Source organism: Dryobates pubescens, chromosome 35, assembly GCF_014839835.1.
Source record: "Dryobates pubescens isolate bDryPub1 chromosome 35, bDryPub1.pri, whole genome shotgun sequence".
NCBI lineage: Eukaryota > Metazoa > Chordata > Aves > Piciformes > Picidae > Dryobates > Dryobates pubescens.
In genome coordinates, this window is record NC_071646.1 from 6,708,446 (window position 1) to 6,726,434 (window position 17,989).

Sequence of the window (17,989 nt, forward strand, 5' to 3'; positions counted from 1 at the left end):
GGCAGGGAGGTTGGATCTGGATGATCTTTAAGGTCCCTTCCAACCTTGAGCCAGCCTGGGCTAGTGGGAGGTGTCCCTGCCCATGGCAGGGGGTTGAATCTGGATGATCTTTGAGGTCCCTTCCAACCTTCATGAACCTGGGCCAGTGGGAGGTGTCCCTGCCCAGGGCAGAGGGTTGGAACTGGATGAGCTTTAAGGTCCCTTCCAACCTTCATCAACCTGGGCTGGTGGGAGGTGTCCCTGCCCATGGCAAAGGCTTAGATTTAGATGATCTTTAAGGTCCTTTCCAACCTTGTGCAAGCCTGGGCCAGTGGGAGGTGTCCCTGCCCATGGCAGGGAGGTTGGATCTGGATGATCTTTAAGGTCCCTTCCAACCTTGAGCCAGCCTGGGCTGGTGGGAGGTGTCCCTGCCCATGGCAGGGGGTTGAATCTGGATGATCTTTAAGGTCCCTTCCAACCTTCATCAACCTGGGCCAGTGGGAGGTGTCCCTGCCCATGGCAAAGGCTTAGATCTGGATGATCTTTGAGGTCCCTTCCAACCTTCATCAACCTGTTAATGAAGTGAAATCCAGCTGGCCACAGCCCTGCAGGTGTTCAAGCAGCCTGGGCTGGTGGGAGGTGTCCCTGCCCATGGCAAAGGGTTGGATCTGGATGATCTTTAAGGTCCCTTCCAACCTTGAGCCAGCCTGGGCCAGTGGGAGGTGTCCCTGTCCCTGGCAGGGGGTTGGAACTGGATGAGATTTAAGGTCCCTTCCAACCTCCATCAACCTGGGCCAGTGGGAGGTGTCCCTGCCCATGGCAAAGGCTTAGATCTAGATGATCTTTAAGGTCCCTTCCAACCTTCATCAACCTGGGCCAGTGGGAGGTGTCCCTGCCCATGGCAAAGGGTTGGATCTGGATGATCTTTGAGGTCCCTTCCAACCTTGAGCCAGCCTGGGCCAGTGGGAGGTGTCCCTGCCCATGGCAGGGGGTTGAATCTGGATGATCTTTAAGGTCCCTTCCAACCTCCATCAACCTGGGCCAGTGGGAGGTGTCCCTGCCCATGGCAAAGGCTTAGATCTAGATGATCTTTAAGGTCCTTTCCAACCTTTAGCAACCTGGGCTAGTGGCAGGGAGGTTGGATCTGGATGATCTTTAAGGTCCCTTCCAACCTTGAGCCAGCCTGGGCTAGTGGGAGGTGTCCCTGCCCATGGCAGGGAGGTTGGATCTGGATGATCTTTAAGGTCCCTTCCAACCTTGAGCCAGCCTGGGCTGGTGGGAGGTGTCCCTGTCCCTGGCAGGGAGGTTGGATCTGGATGATCTTTAAGGTCCCTTCCAACCTTGAGCAACCTGGGCTAGTGGGAGGTATCCCTGCCCAGGGCAGGGGGTTGGAACTGGATGATCCATAAGGTCCCTTCCAACCTTGAGCCAGCCTGGGCTGGTGGGAGGTGTCCCTGCCCCTGGAAGGAGCTGGGACTGGATGATCTTTAAGGTCCCTTCCAAGCCACCCCACTGGTGCCATGCAGTGAGGTGGATCAGCACTGGAGGAGTGCTGAGCTGGCTGTGAGGAGCTGGAGCAGGGCAGTTGCTAACCAGCAGTAGGTAATTGGGTCTGAGTGTGGCTGGCAGCTTGGCTCTGAGGGAGGGCAAACCCAAATTGTCACTGAAAGTGAAAGTCATCCTAATGAGATTGGAAGTGAGGAGCAAGTTCTGCACCAGGAGCCTGCTGGAACACTGCAGCAGGTTGCCCAGGCAGGGAGTTGAGGCTCCAGCCCTGGGGACACTCAAGGTCAGGCTCAGGAAGGCTCTAGGCAGCCTGAGCCAGTGGAGGATGTCCCTGCTGAGTGCAGGGGGTTGGGCTGGCTGAGCTCCCTTCCACCCCAGAGCCTTCTCTGCTGTTACTGAAGCAGAGTGCCTGCCATGGGCTGGCTGCACAGCTCCTGCAGCTGCTCTGAAGCCACCAGGGCAGCTGGAGCTCTGTGAGCTGCCATCAGCTGCCTTCCCTTTCCCAGCTGGAGCCATGCTGGCCTTTGTCCAGAGCAAAACATTTAGGTAGAGCCAGAAAGGAGCAAAAAAAACCCACAACCCAGGAGAAATCCCTGGCAATCCACTCCAAAGCACTGAGTTCCTGCAGGCTTTGGGCTTCCTGAGGCTTGAGCTTGTCTGGGGCCTTCACCTGGATGGAGAAATCCTGGGTAAAGAAACCCTGCTGGGTGGTTTTCTCTGCACTGAAACCAAGAGATGGTCAAAAATCTGCCCCCTGAATTGATTGATGGCTCTCTAACCTGCTGCCTGTCCCTGGGGAAATGAAACCCTTCTAACCCTCCCTGGAGCAATGGAGGAACTAACCTTGGCTGCCCCAGCCTTGAAACCTGCCCCCAGTTAATGGTGTGAACTGCAGAGGAAAGAGCATCAGAGCTGTGGTGCAGCCTCCATCCCTGCAGCCATCCCAGGTCAGACTTGCTGTGGCCCTCCTCAAGTTGGAGGTGTCCCTGCTGACTGCAGGGGGGTTGGGCAGGATGGCCTCTGAGGCTCCCTTCCAACCTGCCTGGCTTCTCTGCATGTGAAGAGAGGAGGTGTGGGGATGGACCACGAGGCTGAGGCTCCAAGTCAGCTCTTTGGTGCCAGGCTTGCAGAGAGGAGTGTGGCCAACACCTCCAGGCAGCTGCTGCTCCACACTGCAGGTTGGGATCTCCTAAGCCATCTTCTCACTTGCCTTTTTCCTCCCCTTCATCGAGAAGGAGGGGGAGGCAGAGCTGCTGCCACATCCCCCTCTGGCACAGCTGAGTGCAGGCTGAGGCTGCTGTCAGCTCACAAATTGTTCTCTTGGCTTATTTAACAACTTCAGTAAACAACCCTTGGAAAGGACCTCTCAGAGAACCCTTTGCAGCACAAGCCTCCCCTCTGTCAGCTGCCTTGCAGCAGCTTTTGGCCAAGCCAGCTGCCAAAAGATGAACCCTGGAACAGGCTGCCCAGGTTGAGCTCCCTGGAGCTATTGCAGGTGAGGCTCCAGCCCCTGCTCTAGTGGAGGATGTCCCTGCTGGACTGGGTGAGCTTTGGAGGTCCCTTCCAGCCCAGCCCAGCCTTTGCTTTTGAAGGGGTTGGACTGCTGGGGGCATTTCTCCAGAGATCAAACTGCAGTCAGGTTTGCTGGGACAGCAGCTGGGAGCTCTCCTCTCTGCTGCAGCTTGGCAGGTGTTGGCTGTTCAGAAACGCTGTTCACAGCCTGCAGGGCACAAAATCCTCTACCACCCAACCCCCTCCTCACCTCCTGCCCTCTCCCCAGCCCTTCCCTGGTTTGTGTGACTGCATAACTGCTGTTGGGGAGCTGGGCTTTGGTGCTCTCTGGGGGGGAAGAGGGTGGTCTGACCTGTGGCTGCTACTCAAACACTCCACTTTTCTCCTGCTGGCTCCTGGAAAGCCAAACCACCTGAAGAGGCTCAGGGCAGCATTGTCCATTTGGTGACTTCCATGAGCTGCCTTTTTCCCCTCTCTGGCTCAGTGTGTGCCTGCCCTGCCTTCCTCCTTCCCATCAGTGCAGGTTCTCTTCTTTAAAGCCTGTGAGAAGCTGCTCTCCAAAGCTCCAGGAGCTTGGGACCCCCAGGTGGGTGGTGAGTATGACTGCAGCTGGCATCCTGAGGTGGAGCATGTGAGTACAGAGAGCAAGCTCAGGGGTGACTTGTGTGCTGCATTGGCTCTGCAGAGGGGAAGAGCTCTTTGATGTGCTACAGCTGCTGGAGCTTTGTTCCACAAGGTCACCCTGAGAAGCATTGCTCCTCCCTGGAGGTGTTCAAGGCCAGGTTGGATGGGACCTTGAGCAACCTGGGCTGGTGGGAGGTGTCTGGGGAAACCTTGAGAGCAGCCTTCCAGGACCTGAAGGGCTCCAGGAGAGCTGGGGAGGGACTTGGGACAAGGGCTGGGAGGGACAGGAGCAGGGACAATGGCTTTGAGCTGGGAGAGGGGAGACTGAGAGTGGAGAGGAGGAAGAGATTGTGGAGAGTGAGGCTGGGGAGACTCTGGCACAGGCTGCCCAGGGAGGCTGTGGCTGTGCCCTGCCTGGAGGTGTCAGGACCAGGCTGGATGAGGCCTGGAGCAAGCTGTGCTGGGGGGAGGTGTCCCTGCCCATGGCAGGGGCTTGGAGCTGGATGGTCTTTGAGCTCCCTTCCAACCCAACCCATTCTGGGAGTCTGGGATAAGCACTTCTCTGCTCTGGTGAGACCACAGCTCTGATACTGTGCCCAGTGTGGAGCTCCCAGTTCAGGGGAGAGAGAGCTGCTGGAGAGAGCCCAACAGAGGCTCTGAGGATGATGAAGGGAGTGGAACATCTCTGCTGTGAAGACTGAGAGCCCTGAGGCTGTTTAGTCTGGAGAAGGCTGAGAGAGGATCTTATGAATGCCTACAAGTGCCTGAGGGGTGGGGGGCAAGAGGAAGGGGCCAGGGACACTCTCTTTGGTGTTGTCCTGTGACAGGACAAGGAGCTGGGGCTACAAACTGGCACCCAGGAGGTTCCACCTCAACAGGAGGAGAAACTTCCTTGGTGTGAGGCTGCTGGAGGCCTGAGGCAGGCTGCCCAGAGAGGTTGTGGAGTCTCCTGCTCTGGAGACTTCCAAGCCCCTCCTGGATGTGTTCTGTGTGCCCTGCCCTGGCAGGGAGGTTGGACTCAAGCTTCAGAGGTCCCTTCCAAGCCCTAACATCCTGTGACTCTGTAAAGCCAGCTGGGCTTTGGCCTGCTGTGAGTTGTTCCTCTTGCAGGTGTGATTGAAGTGGCCCCAGGCACAGCTCTGGGATCCAGCCTGCTGCAGAGGAGCACCTCTGGAACACCAGGAGCTGCTCAGCTGGTTGTGGGAGTTATGAGCAGGAGCCAGCCAAGGAAAGGTTGTGGGGGGAGCAGAGCCTCTGTGGCCCCTTGCAGTGCATGCTCTGCTCACTGCTGCTGCCCTCAGCTCTGCTCTCTTCCTCTCTCCTATGGCATTTATTTGATTCCCTATAAATCCCACTCCCTGCTGCACAGAACTCTGAAGGCCTCTGGTCTGGAGGCCTGACAGGCTCCTGGCAAATGGTGCTGGAGCTGCTTTCAGCCAGGTTCTGCCTGGAATCCTTTAATCCCTCCTCTGCCTGCTGCCACTTGCTGCTGTTCCTCCCATGCATGGCACTGTTGTCTCCCAGGCAAAGCTGGGCCTGTTCCCTTGGGCAGCAGCTTGCTGGGCCCTGGAATCATCAACTCCTCCTGGAATCAACTTCAAAAGGTTTCACAGAGAGCTCAATTTACCTGCCAAAGAGTTGGCTCCTCTGCATGACTCCTGGTAGGGACCTCTGGAGATCACCCAGCCCAAGCCCCTGCCAGAGCAGAGCTCTGGCTCCTTGGCTCAGCAGGCAGAGAGTGAACTGCACCACAGAAGCACAGAATGGGAAGGGTGGGAGGGCAGCTCTGCAGGGCACAGAGTGCAAGCCCCCTGCCAGGGCAGGGCACACAGAGCACATCCAGGGAGGGCTTGGAAGGCTCCAGAGGAGACTCCACAACCTCTCTGGGCAGCCTGCTCCAGGCTCCAGCAGCCTCACACCAAAGTTTCTCCTTATGCTGAGGTGGAGCTCCCTGGGGTCCAGTCTGTGTCCATTGTCCCTTGTCCTGTCACAGGACACCACTGAGCAGAGCCTGGCTCCTTCTTCACTCCCCTCTGTCCCCTCCAGTCTAACCAGCCCCAGGGCTCTCAGCCTTTCCAGAGGTCCCAGTCCCTTCATCATCCTCACAGCCTCCCCTGGGCTCTCTGCAGTAGTTCCCTGCTGAAGTGGAGAAGCCAGCACTGCCCCCCTGGTGCTGTGAAGCTCTGCCTGCATCTGACCCCTGGGGAGCTCCTGCAGGGGCTGCAGGGACAGAGGCAGTAGCAGCCCAGGAGCTCCTGGGGCTTGCCTTGTGGTGGCCTCTTGCTGCAAGCCAGGGGCTGCCCTGCTGTGTCCCAGGAGGATTCCTCTCTGCCTTGTGCTGAGTTTCACTCCCTCTGCTGCTTTCTTGCCTTTGCTGCTCCCAGCTTTTCTCTTTGGGTTGATAGGGGCTGGAGGGGACCTCTGGAGGTGATCAGTTCCAGCCCAGCTTTTGGCCTTGCTGCCTCCATGATGTACCCCAAGCAGGTCAGCAGGCTCTGTCCTCGTTAGCCCTCTCCTTGGGACTTGCCTCTGCAGGGAGATTTGGTTCCCATTGATCCCTTCTGCCACAGGTGCACTCCAGTGCCTGTCCCTGGTGCAGCTATCAGTGGGAGCAAGGAGCACAGCTGGCCAGGCTGGGTGTCCCAGCAGGGTGCTCTCATCCTGCCTTTGCCAAGCATCAGTCTTGGGAAGGAGACTGAGAGGGCAGCTGAGCAATGCTCAGCAAGAGCTAAAGGAGCTGTGGGGGGCAAGAGGCTGGGGCCAGGCTCTGCTGAGCGGTGCCCAGGGGCAAGGGGCACAGAGTGGCAGCCAGGAGGTTGGAGCTGAGCAGGAGGAGAAAGTTGTTTGGGGTGAGGCTGCTGGAGCCTGGAGCAGGCTGCCCAGAGAGGTTGTGGAGTCTGCTGGGGTGGAGAGCTTCCAACCCCCCCTGGGCACTGTGCCCCTGGGCAAGCTGCTGGGGGAGCCCTGCTGGGGCAGGGGCTGGGCTGGGGGAGCTCTGCTGGGGGAGCCCTGCTGGGGCAGGGGCTGGGGGAGCTCTGCTGGGGGAGCCCTGCTGGGGCAGGGGCTGGGCTGGGGGAGCCCTGCTGGGGGAGCCTTGCTGGGGCAGGGGCTGGAGTGGGTGAGCTCTGCTGGGGGAGCCCTGCTGGGGCAGGGGCTGGGGGAGCTCTGCTGGGGGAGCCCTGCTGGGGCAGGGGCTGCAGTGGGTGAGCTCTGCTGGGGGAGCCTTGCTGGGGCAGGGGCTGGGCAGGGTGACCTCCAGAGCTCCCTTCCATCTGCTACACCTTGCTGGGCTCTGGGATTCTCAGGTGTGCTTAGCTGGGAGTCCCTGGGGCCATTTCCCTCTTGTCTGTGGGAAATGTCAAGCTTGATGTCTTGTGCCTCCTGGCTGGAGCTTGCCAGGGCTGCCCTCCTCCTGCAGAGGAGCAAATTCCCCTCCTGCTTTCCATGCCAAAGCCTCAAAGCAGGGAGCAGCACAGGGCCCTTCCCTGGCCAGACTGAGGAGAGACCTTCTGAAGTGCTGTGCCTGGTGACACTGCTGGCTGCTGACACTGGCACTGCAGGCTGTGCCAGCCTCTGCCACCTTGGCATTCCTGCTGCTCTCTGCTCTTGCAGCAGGAGGGGGACTCTGTTTGGGCTGCTTTGGGGTTTAGTAGAATCACAGAATTGGTTGGGTGGGAAAAGAGCTTTCAGCTCATCCAGTCCCAACCCTTCTCCAGCTCTGCTGAGGCTCAGCTGTGGCCCTCAGCACCTCTCCATGGCTTTGAAACACCTCCAGGGGCAGGGATTCAACCACTTCCCTGGGCAGCCTCTGCCAGGGTTTGAGAACCCTTTCAGGGAAGAAGTTTCTTCTGATGCCCAACCTGAAGCTCCCCTGGGGCAGCTTGAGGCCATTTCCTCCTCTGCTGTCCCTTGTTCCTTGGCAGAAGAGACCAACCCCACCTGGCTCCAACCTCCTTAAGTATCAGAAGAACCTTGGACTGATGGAGTTGTTTGGGTTGGGAAAAGCCTTTCAGGTCGTGGAGGCCAAGCCTCAACCCAGCCCTACCCCAGGGCACCACCACCCCAGGGCCCTCAGCACCACAGCTCCAGGGCTCTGAAACCCCCTCCAGGGCTGGGGGCTGCACCACTGCCCTGGGCAGCCTGGGTCAGGCCTGGACAGCCCTCAGGAGGAAGAAATTGTTTCTCATGGCCATTCTAAACCTCTTCTGGGGCAACTTGAGGCCTTTTCCTCTTGTCCTGTCACTTGTCCCTAGGGACCAAGCCCCCCCTGGCTGCAGTCTCCTCTCAGGGAGCTGCAGAGAGCCTCCTCTGCTCCAGGCTCAACCCCCCCAGCTCCCTCAGCTGCTCTTCCCCAGCCCTCTTCCCCAGCCCCTTCCCCAGCTCTGTTGCCCTTCCCCAGCCCTGCTCCAGCCCCTCAGTGCCCTTGGAGTGAGCTGCTCTCTAATGAGATGTCATTTCCTGGACACAATCTCCTCACCCCAGCACAAGAGGTGCTGCCAAGCTGTGTGCCCTTTCCTGCCTCACTGGAGTGGGGGCAGGGCAGGAATGCTGCCACAGCTCCTGAAGCAGCAGGAGTTTACCCCAGGCAAGGCAGAAAGATGCTCTGAGTGCCATGGAGCTGTGCCAGCTGGCTGGTAAGCCTGGGGGCAGTGCTTTGGAGGGGTGGTCCTGGGTGCTTGTTTGGAGGGGTGGCCAAGCACAGGGCAGGAGGAGTTAAAGCTGCCTCTGCCTCTGGATTGTGCCCTGGAAAGGTCAAGGTCAGGATCAAGTTCTTGAGCACTGCAGAAAATGAAAGAAAATCTGCCCTGGGGAGGCTGAGGAGAGAGAGACAAAGAGCCTGGCAACAGCAGCAGGGGCTGGCAGTGCCCTCATGCAGCCCTGAAGGTGCAGCTTGGCCATGAGGAGCAATTCCTTCCCCCAGGAGGTTGCCAAGGCCTGGCCCAGGCTGCCCAGGTGGAGTCCTCACCCTGGGAGGGTTTCAAAGCCCTGGAGCTGTGGTGCCCTGGCAGGGCTGGGTTTAAGGCTTGGACTCCATGGCCTGGAAGCTCTTTTCCCACCAAAGCAGTTCTGTGCTTGAAGGTTTGCAGTAGCTGCCTGGATGCAGCTGAGGTGGTTGGGCTCTCTCTCACCTCCTGCTGCCATCACCTCTTGCCTGTGGTTTGTTTTCAACTCTTTCTTCTTCACTTCTGTTTTTTCCTGTTCTGCTTGAAGCAGCACTGGTAGAAATGAGCTCAGCTGCTGCCTCCCCCCCACAGCTGCCTGTGCTCCTCTTCCTCAGCAACCTCATCCCTTGCTCTCCTGAGCTCCCTGAGTGCTCTCTGCTCTCCCTGCCTTGCCCATGAGGTGGTACCCAGGGCCTTGTTTCATCATCCCCAGTGGCTCCCTCGAGGGCAGGGATGGCATCCAGCAGGATCTTGAGAGGCTTGAGAAGTGGCCAGGGAGGTTCCACAAGCCACAGTGCCAGGCCCAGCCCAGGCACACATCCAGGCTGGGTGCAGAGGGAGTTGAGGGCAGCTCAGATGAAAAAGCCTTGGGGGGTGTTGGGTGCTGAGCAGCTCCCCAGGAGCCAGCAGTGCCCTCAGCTGGGTGCTGGGCTGCAGCCAGAGCAGGGTGGGCAGCAGGGCAGCAGAGGAGAGTCTGCCCCTGGGCTCTGCTCTGCTCAGACCTCTCCTCCAATCCTGCCTCCAGCTCTGCTGTCCCCAGCAGGAGAAGGACTCAGAGCTGCTGGAGAGAGCCCAGAGGAGGCCACAGAGATGCTGCCAGGGCTGGAGCAGCTCTGCTGGGAGCACAGGCTGAGGGAGCTGGGGCTGTGCAGCCTGCAGAGGAGAAGGCTCCAGGGGGAGCTCAGAGCTGCTGCCAGGAGCTGAAGGGATCCTGCAGGAAGGCTGCAGAGAGACTTGCTGAGGGGGTCTGGAGTCAGGCCCAGGGGGAAGGGTTTGGAGCTGAGGCAGAGCAGGGTTAGACTGGAGCTGGGGAAGAAGTTCTTCAGTGTGAGGCTGGGGAGACTCTGGCACAGGCTGCCCAGGGAGGTGTTCAAGGCCTGGTTGGATGAGGCCTTGAGCAGCCAAGCCCAGCTGTCCATGGCAGGGAGGTTGGAGTGGATGAGCTCTGAGGTCCCCTCCAACCTGAGCCACTCTGTGGTTCCTGCTTCTCCCAGCTGGATCTTGGGCTGCAGCTGGGAGTCTTTGCAGCCAGCTTCAGAGGGGTGGCTGCGGTGCCTCTGGCCCAGGGGAAGGAGTTAGCTCCAAGGTCTTGGTTGCTGTCCACTTCTCTGCTTCTGGTGGCTCTTCTCTCTGCAGCTAAGCCTGGCTTGGTGGGAAGCTCTTTGGAGGTATCTGTGGCTAAGCCTGGCTTGGTGGGAAGCTCTTTGGAGGTATCTGTGGCTAAGCCTGGCTTGGTGGGAAGCTCTTTGGAGGTATCTGTGGCTAAGCCTGGCTTGGTGGGAAGCTCTTTGGTGGTACCTGCAGCTAAGCCTGGCTTGGTGGGAAGCTCTTTGGAGGTATCTGTGGCTAAGCCTGGCTTGGTGGGAAGCTCTTTGGAGGTACTTGCAGCTAAGCCTGGCTTGGTGGGAAGCTCTTTTGAGGCATCTGCAGCTAAGCCTGGCTTGGTGGGAAGCTCTTTGGAGGTACTTGCAGCTAAGCCTGGCTTGGTGGGAAGCTCTTTGGAGGTACTTGCAGCTAATCCTGGCTTGATGGGAAGCTCTTTTGAGGTACTTGCAGCTAAGCCTGGCTTGGTGGGAAGCTCTTTTGAGGTACTTGCAGCTAAGCCTGGCTTGGTGGGAAGCTCTTTTGAGGTATCTGTGGCTAAGCCTGGCTTGATAGGAAGCTCTTTTGAGGTATCTGTGGCTAATCCTGGCTTGATGAGAACCTCTTTTGAGGCATCTGCAGCTAAGCCTGGCTTTAAGGGAAGCTCTTTGGAGGTATCTGCAGCTAAACCTGACTTGATGGGAAGCTCTTTTCAGGTACCTGTACCTAAACCTGACTTGATGGGAAGCTCTTTTCAGGTACCTGTACCTAGACCTGGCTTGATGGGAAGCTCTTTTCAGGTACCTGTACCTAGACCTGGCTTGATGGGAAGCTCTTTGGAAGGACTGTTGGGAAGGCAGAGCTTTCTCTGTGCCTTGCAGACATTTCCATCCCTGCCTAGCAGGGAGGGAAGCAAAGGTGGTGCTGGGAAGTGGAGTGTTGGAGTGCAGCAGGGGTGAGCAGCCCAGGTCCCGCTGGCTCTGTGCAGGTTTTGACTCCCTGTCTCTCTTCCCTCAAGATCCCAATCTTGAACATTCAGGTGAAGATATTCCCAGCTCTGTGCACTGTGGCAGGAACCATCTTCTCCTGTACCAACTACTTTGGTGTCATCTTCACAGGGGGAGTTGGCAAGAATGGCTCCACCATAGCAGTAAGTGCTGGGTTCTGCTGCTTGCTCAGCTGCAGCTTCACCTCCTGGGAGCACAAAACCTCCCAGCAGGGAGCTTTGCCTTTCAGATCCCTGCTGGCTGGGGGCAAAACCAAGGGAGTATTGGCTGTGGGAGGAGACACAGCCTTGGCCCTCAGGCTTGGCACAAAGGCTTGGCCCTCAGGCTCTGCCCACTCTCTTTGCCCTCACTCTTTGCTCTCATGCTTTGCCCTCTGGTTTTGCCCTCTCTCTTTGTACAAAGGCTTTGCCCCCCCCTCTCTCTGCCCCCCCTCTCTCTGCCCTCTCTCTTTGCCCTCACTCTCTCTACCCTCTGTCTCTTTGCCCTCACTCTTTGTACAAAGGCTTTGCCCTCACTCTCTCTGCCCTCACTCTTTGCCTTCTCTCTTTGTACAAAGGCTTTTCCCCTCACTCTCTGCCCCCCTCTCTCTCTGCCCCCCTCTCTCTCTGCCCCCCTCTCTCTCTGCCCCCCTCTCTCTCTGCCCCCCTCTCTCTCTGCCCCCTCTCTGCCCCCTCTCTCTCTGCCCTCTCTCTGCCCTCACTCTCTCTGCCCTCTCTCTGCCCTCACTCTCTCTGCCCTCTCTCTTTGCCCTCACTCTTTGCTCTCATGCTTTGCCCTCTGGTTTTGCCCTCACTCTTTGTACAAAGGCTTTGCCCTCACTCTCTTTGCCCTCTCTCTTTGTACAAAGGCTTTGCCCCCCCCCTCTCTCTGCCCCCCCTCTCTCTGCCCCCCCTCTCTCTGCCCTCCCTCTCTTTGCCCTCACTCTCTCTACCCTCTGTCTCTTTGCCCTCACTCTTTGTACAAAGGCTTTGCCCTCACTCTCTCTGCCCTCACTCTTTGCTTTCTCTCTTTGTACAAAGGCTTTTCCCCTCACTCTCTGCCCCCCCTCTCTCTCTGCCCCCCTCTCTCTCTGCCCCCTCTCTCTCTGCCCTCACTCTCTCTGCCCTCACTCTCTCTGCCCTCACTCTCTCTGCCCTCTCTCTTTGCCCTCACTCTTTGTACAAAGGCTCTGCCCTCACTCTTTGCACTCAGGCTTTGCTCTCTTTGCACTCACTCTTTGCCCACTTGCTGTCCTCACTCTGTGCACTCAGGCTTTGCTCTCACCCTGCTCTCAGGCTTTGCAGTCACTCTTTGTAGTCACTCTTTGCCCTCAGGCTTTGCCCTCACCCTCTGCACTCGGACTCTGCCCGCACTCCTTGCCCACTTTCTGCCCCAGTTATTACCAGCATGCAGAAGGCTCTTGTTTAGCTGTGACCAGGAGCAGGACCCACCCAGAGGAGTGCCCCAGGTGAGTGCTGGGCTGTCTTTGCCTCATGGCCATCCTAACCTGCTGCTGTGCCTCTCCCTTGCTGCAGGGCACCAGTGTCCTCTCACCTTTCCTTCACATCGGCTCAGTCATCGCCTTGGCTGCAGTGATCTACAAGAAGTCAGCTGTGCAGCTCTTTGAGAGGCATCCCTGCCTCTACATCCTCACCTTTGGCTTTGTGTCTGCTAAGATCACAAACAAACTTGTGGTAAGTGGGCCAGGAGCCTCGAGTTACCTCTGAGCACACTGTTCAAGCTCTCTGCTTGTTCCATCAGCTCACCTGGGCTGGGCTGCAGGCAGGGCAGGGAGAGCAGCAGCACAGGGAGAGGATTCTGCCCCTCTGCTCTGCTCCCCTCAGCCCCCACCTGCAGCACTGCCTCCAGCTCTGGGGGGCCCAGCACAGGAAGGACCTGGAGCTGCTGGAGAGGCTCCAGAGGAGGCCACAGAGATGAGCAGAGGCTGCAGGACCTCCCCTGTGGGGCCAGGCTGGGAGAGCTGGGGCTGTGCAGCCTGGAGAGGAGAAGGCTCCAGGGAGAGCTCAGAGCAGCCTTGCAGGAGCTGAAGGGCTCCAGGAGAGCTGGGGAGGGACTTGGGCCAAGGGCTGGGAGGGACAGGAGGAGGAACAATGGCTTTGAGCTGGGAGAGGGGAGACTGAGAGTGGAGAGGAGGAAGAAATTGTGGAGAGTGAGGCTGGGGAGACTCTGGCACAGGCTGCCCAGGGAGGCTGTGGCTGTGCCCTGCCTGGAGGTGTTCAGGACCAGGCTGGATGAGGCCCTGAGCAAGCAGGGGGTTGGAGCTTTGAGGTCCCTTCCAACCCATTCTGTGACTCTCTGCAGCTGTCTGTGCTCCCAAGCCATACTCATGCTTGACTTGGAGGTGCAGTGGAGCATTTCTTCTCTTTGAGGTGGGGGATGCCAAACCTCAGCCTAATGCCTTGCTTACACAGTCAGAGCCACACAGCCTCCAGCACCCTGAGTTCTTTCTTCCTCTTACTCTTCCCCAGCTCTTTATTCTCCCTTCTGCAGTGTGCTTGCAGAGCTGTGTGATGAGCTGTGCTGGAACAGAGGTGGCTGAAGCCTCCCACAGGTGCAGAGAGAGGGGGGGAAGGTTTGGCAGGAGGAAAGGTGACAGAGCTGCTGAGGCTTGGAACAGCTGCTGAGGGTTTAACCTAAACATCTGGAGAGAGAGGCTGAAATGAGTGCCAGGCTTGGATCAGGGAGCAGATGGTGCTGGCATCAGGAGAGGAGCCCCTGGTGAGCTCAGTGAGAGATGAAACAGTCCCAAACCACCTCAGTTCTGCAGGCAGCCTTTGGTACCAGTCCAGGCCTGGGGGTGATGAGCTCCAGAGCAGCTCAACAGAGAAGGGTTTGAGGGGGGCTGGTGGGGGAGAAGCAGGACAGGAGCCAGCAATGGGCACTGGCAGCCCAGAAGGCCAAGGGCAGCTGCCCTTGGCCTTCTGGGCTGCCAGTGCCCATTGCCAGGGGTGGAGAGAGAGGATCCTGCCCCTCTGCTCTGCTCTGGGGAGACCAGAGTCTAGTTCTGGAGCCTTCAACACAAGAGAGACCTGGAGCTGCTGGAAAGGGTCTGGAAGAGGCTGTGAAGGTGATCCTGTGGGAACAGGCTGGGAGAGCTGGGGCTGTGCAGCCTGCAGAAGAGAAGGCTCCAGGGAGGCCTCAGAGCTGCACTTCAGTATCTGAAGGGGAGCTACAGGAGAGCTGGGCAGGGACTGTTGCCAGGGGCTTGCAGTGATGGGATGAGAGGCAGTGGTTTGAAACTGGAGCAGGGGAGACACTGGCACAGGTAGCCCAGGGATGTGGTGGAGGCCCTGTGCAGGGTCAGACTTGATGGGGCCCTGAGCAAGCAAGTCAGCAGAGACATCTCCAAGTACATCAGGCTGCCCAACTGCATCAAGCCTCTCCCCAGCTCTCCTGGAGCCCTTCAGGTCCTGCAAGGCTGCTCTGAGGTCTCCCTGGAGCCTTCTTTTCTCCATCCTGCTCAGCCCCAACTCTCCCAGCCTGTCCAAGCAGAGGTTCTGCAGCCTCTGCTCATCTCTGTGGCCTCCTCTGGAGCCTCTCCAGCAGCTCCAGGTCCTCCTTGTGCTGGAGGCAGTGCTGCAGGTGGGGGCTGAGCAGAGCAGAGCAGAGGGGCAGAATCCCCTCCCTGTGCTGCTCTCTCCCTGCCCTGCCTGCAGCTCAGCTCTCAGCTGGCTCTGGGCTGCCAGGGACCACTGCTGGCTCCTGGGGACTTTGGCACCACCTGACAGCCCCAAGGCCTTCTCCTCAGGGCTGCTCTCAGCCACTCCTCCCCCAGCCTGGATCTGTGCTGGAGATTGCCCTGCCCCAGCTGCAGGACCTTGGCCCTTGGCCTTGCTGAACTCTCCTCCAGGCTGCACAGCCCCAACCCTCCCAGCCTGGCCCCACAGGGGAGGTTCTGCAGCCTCTGAGCACCTGGGAGGCCTTTTCCCAAGGCAGTGATTCTACAGCTGTCCCTGGCTGGGCTTTGTCTGTTCTGAGCTCGTTCAGCCCTGGCTGGGGGAGGTTTGTTGTTGACCTTTCCTTTCCTTTCCCCCCTCCCAGGTTGCACACATGACCAAAAGTGAAATGCACTTCTACGACACAGCCTTCATCGGCCCAGCGCTGCTCTTCCTGGACCAGTACTTCAACAGCTTCATTGATGAGTACATTGTCCTCTGGATTGCCCTGGTGAGTGCCCTGCCTGCCCATGGCAAAGCTTCCTCTGCTCCTCCAGATGCTCTGGGTGCTGGTTGAGCCTGGCCTGACTCACCTGCAGGGTGGTGCAGGGGGCACCAACTTGTGCGCTGCCAGCCCAGAGCCAGCTGAGAGCTGAGCTGCAGGCAGGGCAGGGAGAGAGCAGCACAGGGAGGGGATTCTGCCCCTCTGCTCTGCTCTGCTCAGCCCCCACCTGCAGCACTGCCTCCAGCTCTGGGGGGCCCAGCACCAGGAGGGCCTGGAGCTGCTGGAGAGGCTCCAGAGGAGGCCACAGAGAGGAGCAGAAGATGAAGAATCTCTGCTATGGGGCCAGGCTGGGAGGGCTGGGGCTGTGCAGCCTGGAGAGGGCTCCAGGAGCAGCCTGGCAGGACCTGAAGGGCTCCAGGAGAGCTGGGGAGGGACTTGGGCCAAGGGCTGGGAGGGACAGGAGGAGGAACAATGGCTTTGAGCTGGGAGAGGGGAGACTGAGAGTGGAGAGGAGGAAGAGATTGCTGAGAGTGAGGCTGGGGAGACTCTGGCACAGGGAGGCTGTGGCTGTGCCCTGCCTGGAGGTGTTGAGGACCAGGCTGGATGAGGCCTGGAGCAAGCTGTGCTGGGGGGAGGTGTCCCTGGGCATGGCAGGGGGGGTTGGAGCTGGCAGATCCTTGGGGTCCCTTCCAAGCCTGAGAGCTGTGTGGCTCTGAGCTGTAACTGTGCCTCTCTCTGCCCTGCAGATCCTCTCTCTCTTCGACCTGCTGCGGTACTGTGTCAGTGTCTGCAACCAGATCGCTGCGCACCTGCACATCCACGTCTTCCGCATCAAGGCCTCCTCCTCCTCCTCCTCCTCCTCCTCCTCCTCCCATTCTAATCACCATTAAGTGAACAGGGGGGGGGTCACCCTGCTGAGAAGCAAGCCAGAGTTGGGTTTCTACATGAATGGCTGTGAAGAGAAGCAGGAGCCTGAGGCCAGGCGAGTCATGGCTGCTGGTGGCCGTGGCCTGGCTTCTCCTCCTGGCTAGCAGTCACACTCCTTGGGTAGCCTCCTGCCTGGGGAGAGTCACTCCCAGCTCCACCTTAGGCAACTCTCCATGTCCTCCAACTCTGTTGGTTCCAAGCCTTGGGAAAGCATGCAAAGGGGTGGGGGGTGGGGGTGGGGGGTGGGGCCAGGCTCTGTCTCTGTTAATTACCTTTGACTCCAAATTAACCTTCTCCCTGGTGAATGGATCCCCCCCAGCCCCTGGTTTCTAATGCAGTAGAATCTCAGCCTCCCCCCACCCTGCTTCCCCAGTTTCATCTCTCATCACCTCCTCCTGCCAGTTCCCTTCTTTTAGTGGCCACTTGGGATTCCCCTTGCCCTGAAGCCCTGAGCTGGTTGATCAAGCAGCCACCAACCTCCCCACCACCAAGAGACCTCTGCACTGCTTCTGTGGAGCTGCAAGCAGCTGGCAGGGCCCTGTGGGGGGTGTGGGGGGTGCCAGGCCGAGAGCTTTGAGCTTGGGCTTTGTGTTGCTGTTGCTGTGGGGAGGTTTCTGGGGGTGGGGTGGGAGTGGGGAGCAGAAGGGGAGGGTTGGAGGGGAGCTGAGCAGCAGGCAAAGCAGTGGTGGGCTCCCTCTGGCAAGGAATTTTATTTTTTTAAATAAAGGTGAAGTAAAAAGGTTAAAAAAAAAAAAAAGAAAGAAAGAAAGAAAAAAAAAAAGGATGGAAAAAAAGAAAGAAAAGAAAGGAAAAAGAAGGAAAGAAAGAAAAGAATGGAAAAAAATTGAAACGAAAGGAAAAAAAAAGGAAGAAAAAGAAAAGAAAGGAAAAAAAGAAAGGAAAGAAAGAAAAGAAAGGAAAAAAATGAAAAGAAAGAAAAGAAAGGAAAAAAGAAAGGAAAGAAAGAAAATAAAGGAAAAAAATGAAAAGAAACAAAAGAAAGGAAAAAAATGAAAAGAAAGGAAAGAAAGAAAAGAAAGGAAAAAAAGAAGAAAAGAAAGAAAAAAATGAAAAGAAAGAAAGGAAGAAAGGAAAAAAGGAAGAAAAGAAGGAAAAGAAAGGAAAAAAGAAGGAAAAGAAAGGAAAAAAGAAGGAAAAGAAAGGAAAAAAGAAGGAAAAGAAAGGAAAAAAGAAGGAAAAGAAAGGAAAAAGAAAAGAGGAAAAAGGAAGAAAAGAAAAGAAAGGAAAAAAATGAAAAGAAAGAAAAGAAAGGAAAAGAAAGAAAAAAGAAAGGAAAAAGGAAAGAAAAAGAAAGGGAAAAAAAAAAGAAACCCAAATTTTATTTCTCCATTTTCTTCAGCAGGGGAAAAGAGAAAAAAAAAGATAATAAAGAGGATTAAAACCAACCAAAAAGACAGCGAAACAAAAGGAACAAAATCAAAACCATTTTGCCCTTTGCTTTTTTTTTCCTGTCCTAAAAAAGTGAAGCAAAAACCAAACCAAAAAAACCCAAAACCAACCAACCCCCCAGGTAACTGCTGCTCAGAATTGTTCCTTTCTGCTCTGCATAATAAAGAAGGCTTCTGAGAGCAACCAAAGAGGTCTGCAGCTGGCTGGGAGGCACTGCCCTGCCTGGGCCGGTGGAGCACAGCTGGGGAAGGGGTTTGGGTTGGAAGGGAGCTCAGAGCTCAGCCAGCTCCAAGCCCCTGCCATGGGCAGGGACACCTCCCCCCAGCACAGCTTGCTCAGGGCCTCATCCAGCCTGGTCCTGAGCACCTCCAGGCAGGGCACAGCCACAGCCTCCCTGGGCAGCCTGTGCCAGAGTCTCCCCAGCCTCACTCTCCACAATCTCTTCCTCCTCTCCACTCTCAGTCTCCCCTCTCCCAGCTCAAAGCCATTGTTCCTCCTCCTGTCCCTCCCAGCCCTTGGCCCAAGTCCCTCCCCAGCTCTCCTGGAGCCCTTCAGGTCCTCTGAGCTCTCCCTGGAGCCTTCTCCAGGCTGCACAGCCCCAGCTCTCCCAGCCTGGCC

General features: G+C 57.5%; 1 protein-coding gene across 2 annotated transcripts in view; it reads left to right on the forward strand.

Moving 5' to 3' along the window:
* The window catches only part of CEPT1 (choline/ethanolamine phosphotransferase 1), a 54,436-nt gene extending 38,244 nt beyond the window's left edge, over positions 1-16,192 (forward strand). For both annotated transcript variants that reach the window (XM_054176233.1, XM_054176234.1), the window contains exons 5-8: positions 10,885-11,016; positions 12,388-12,546; positions 14,915-15,040; positions 15,781-16,192. In XM_054176233.1, the coding sequence (XP_054032208.1) occupies positions 10,885-11,016; positions 12,388-12,546; positions 14,915-15,040; positions 15,781-15,924 (561 nt within the window). In that variant the 3' untranslated portion in view covers positions 15,925-16,192. The remainder of the gene's footprint in view (positions 1-10,884; positions 11,017-12,387; positions 12,547-14,914; positions 15,041-15,780) is intronic.
* The last annotated feature ends 1,797 nt before the right edge of the window (positions 16,193-17,989 follow it).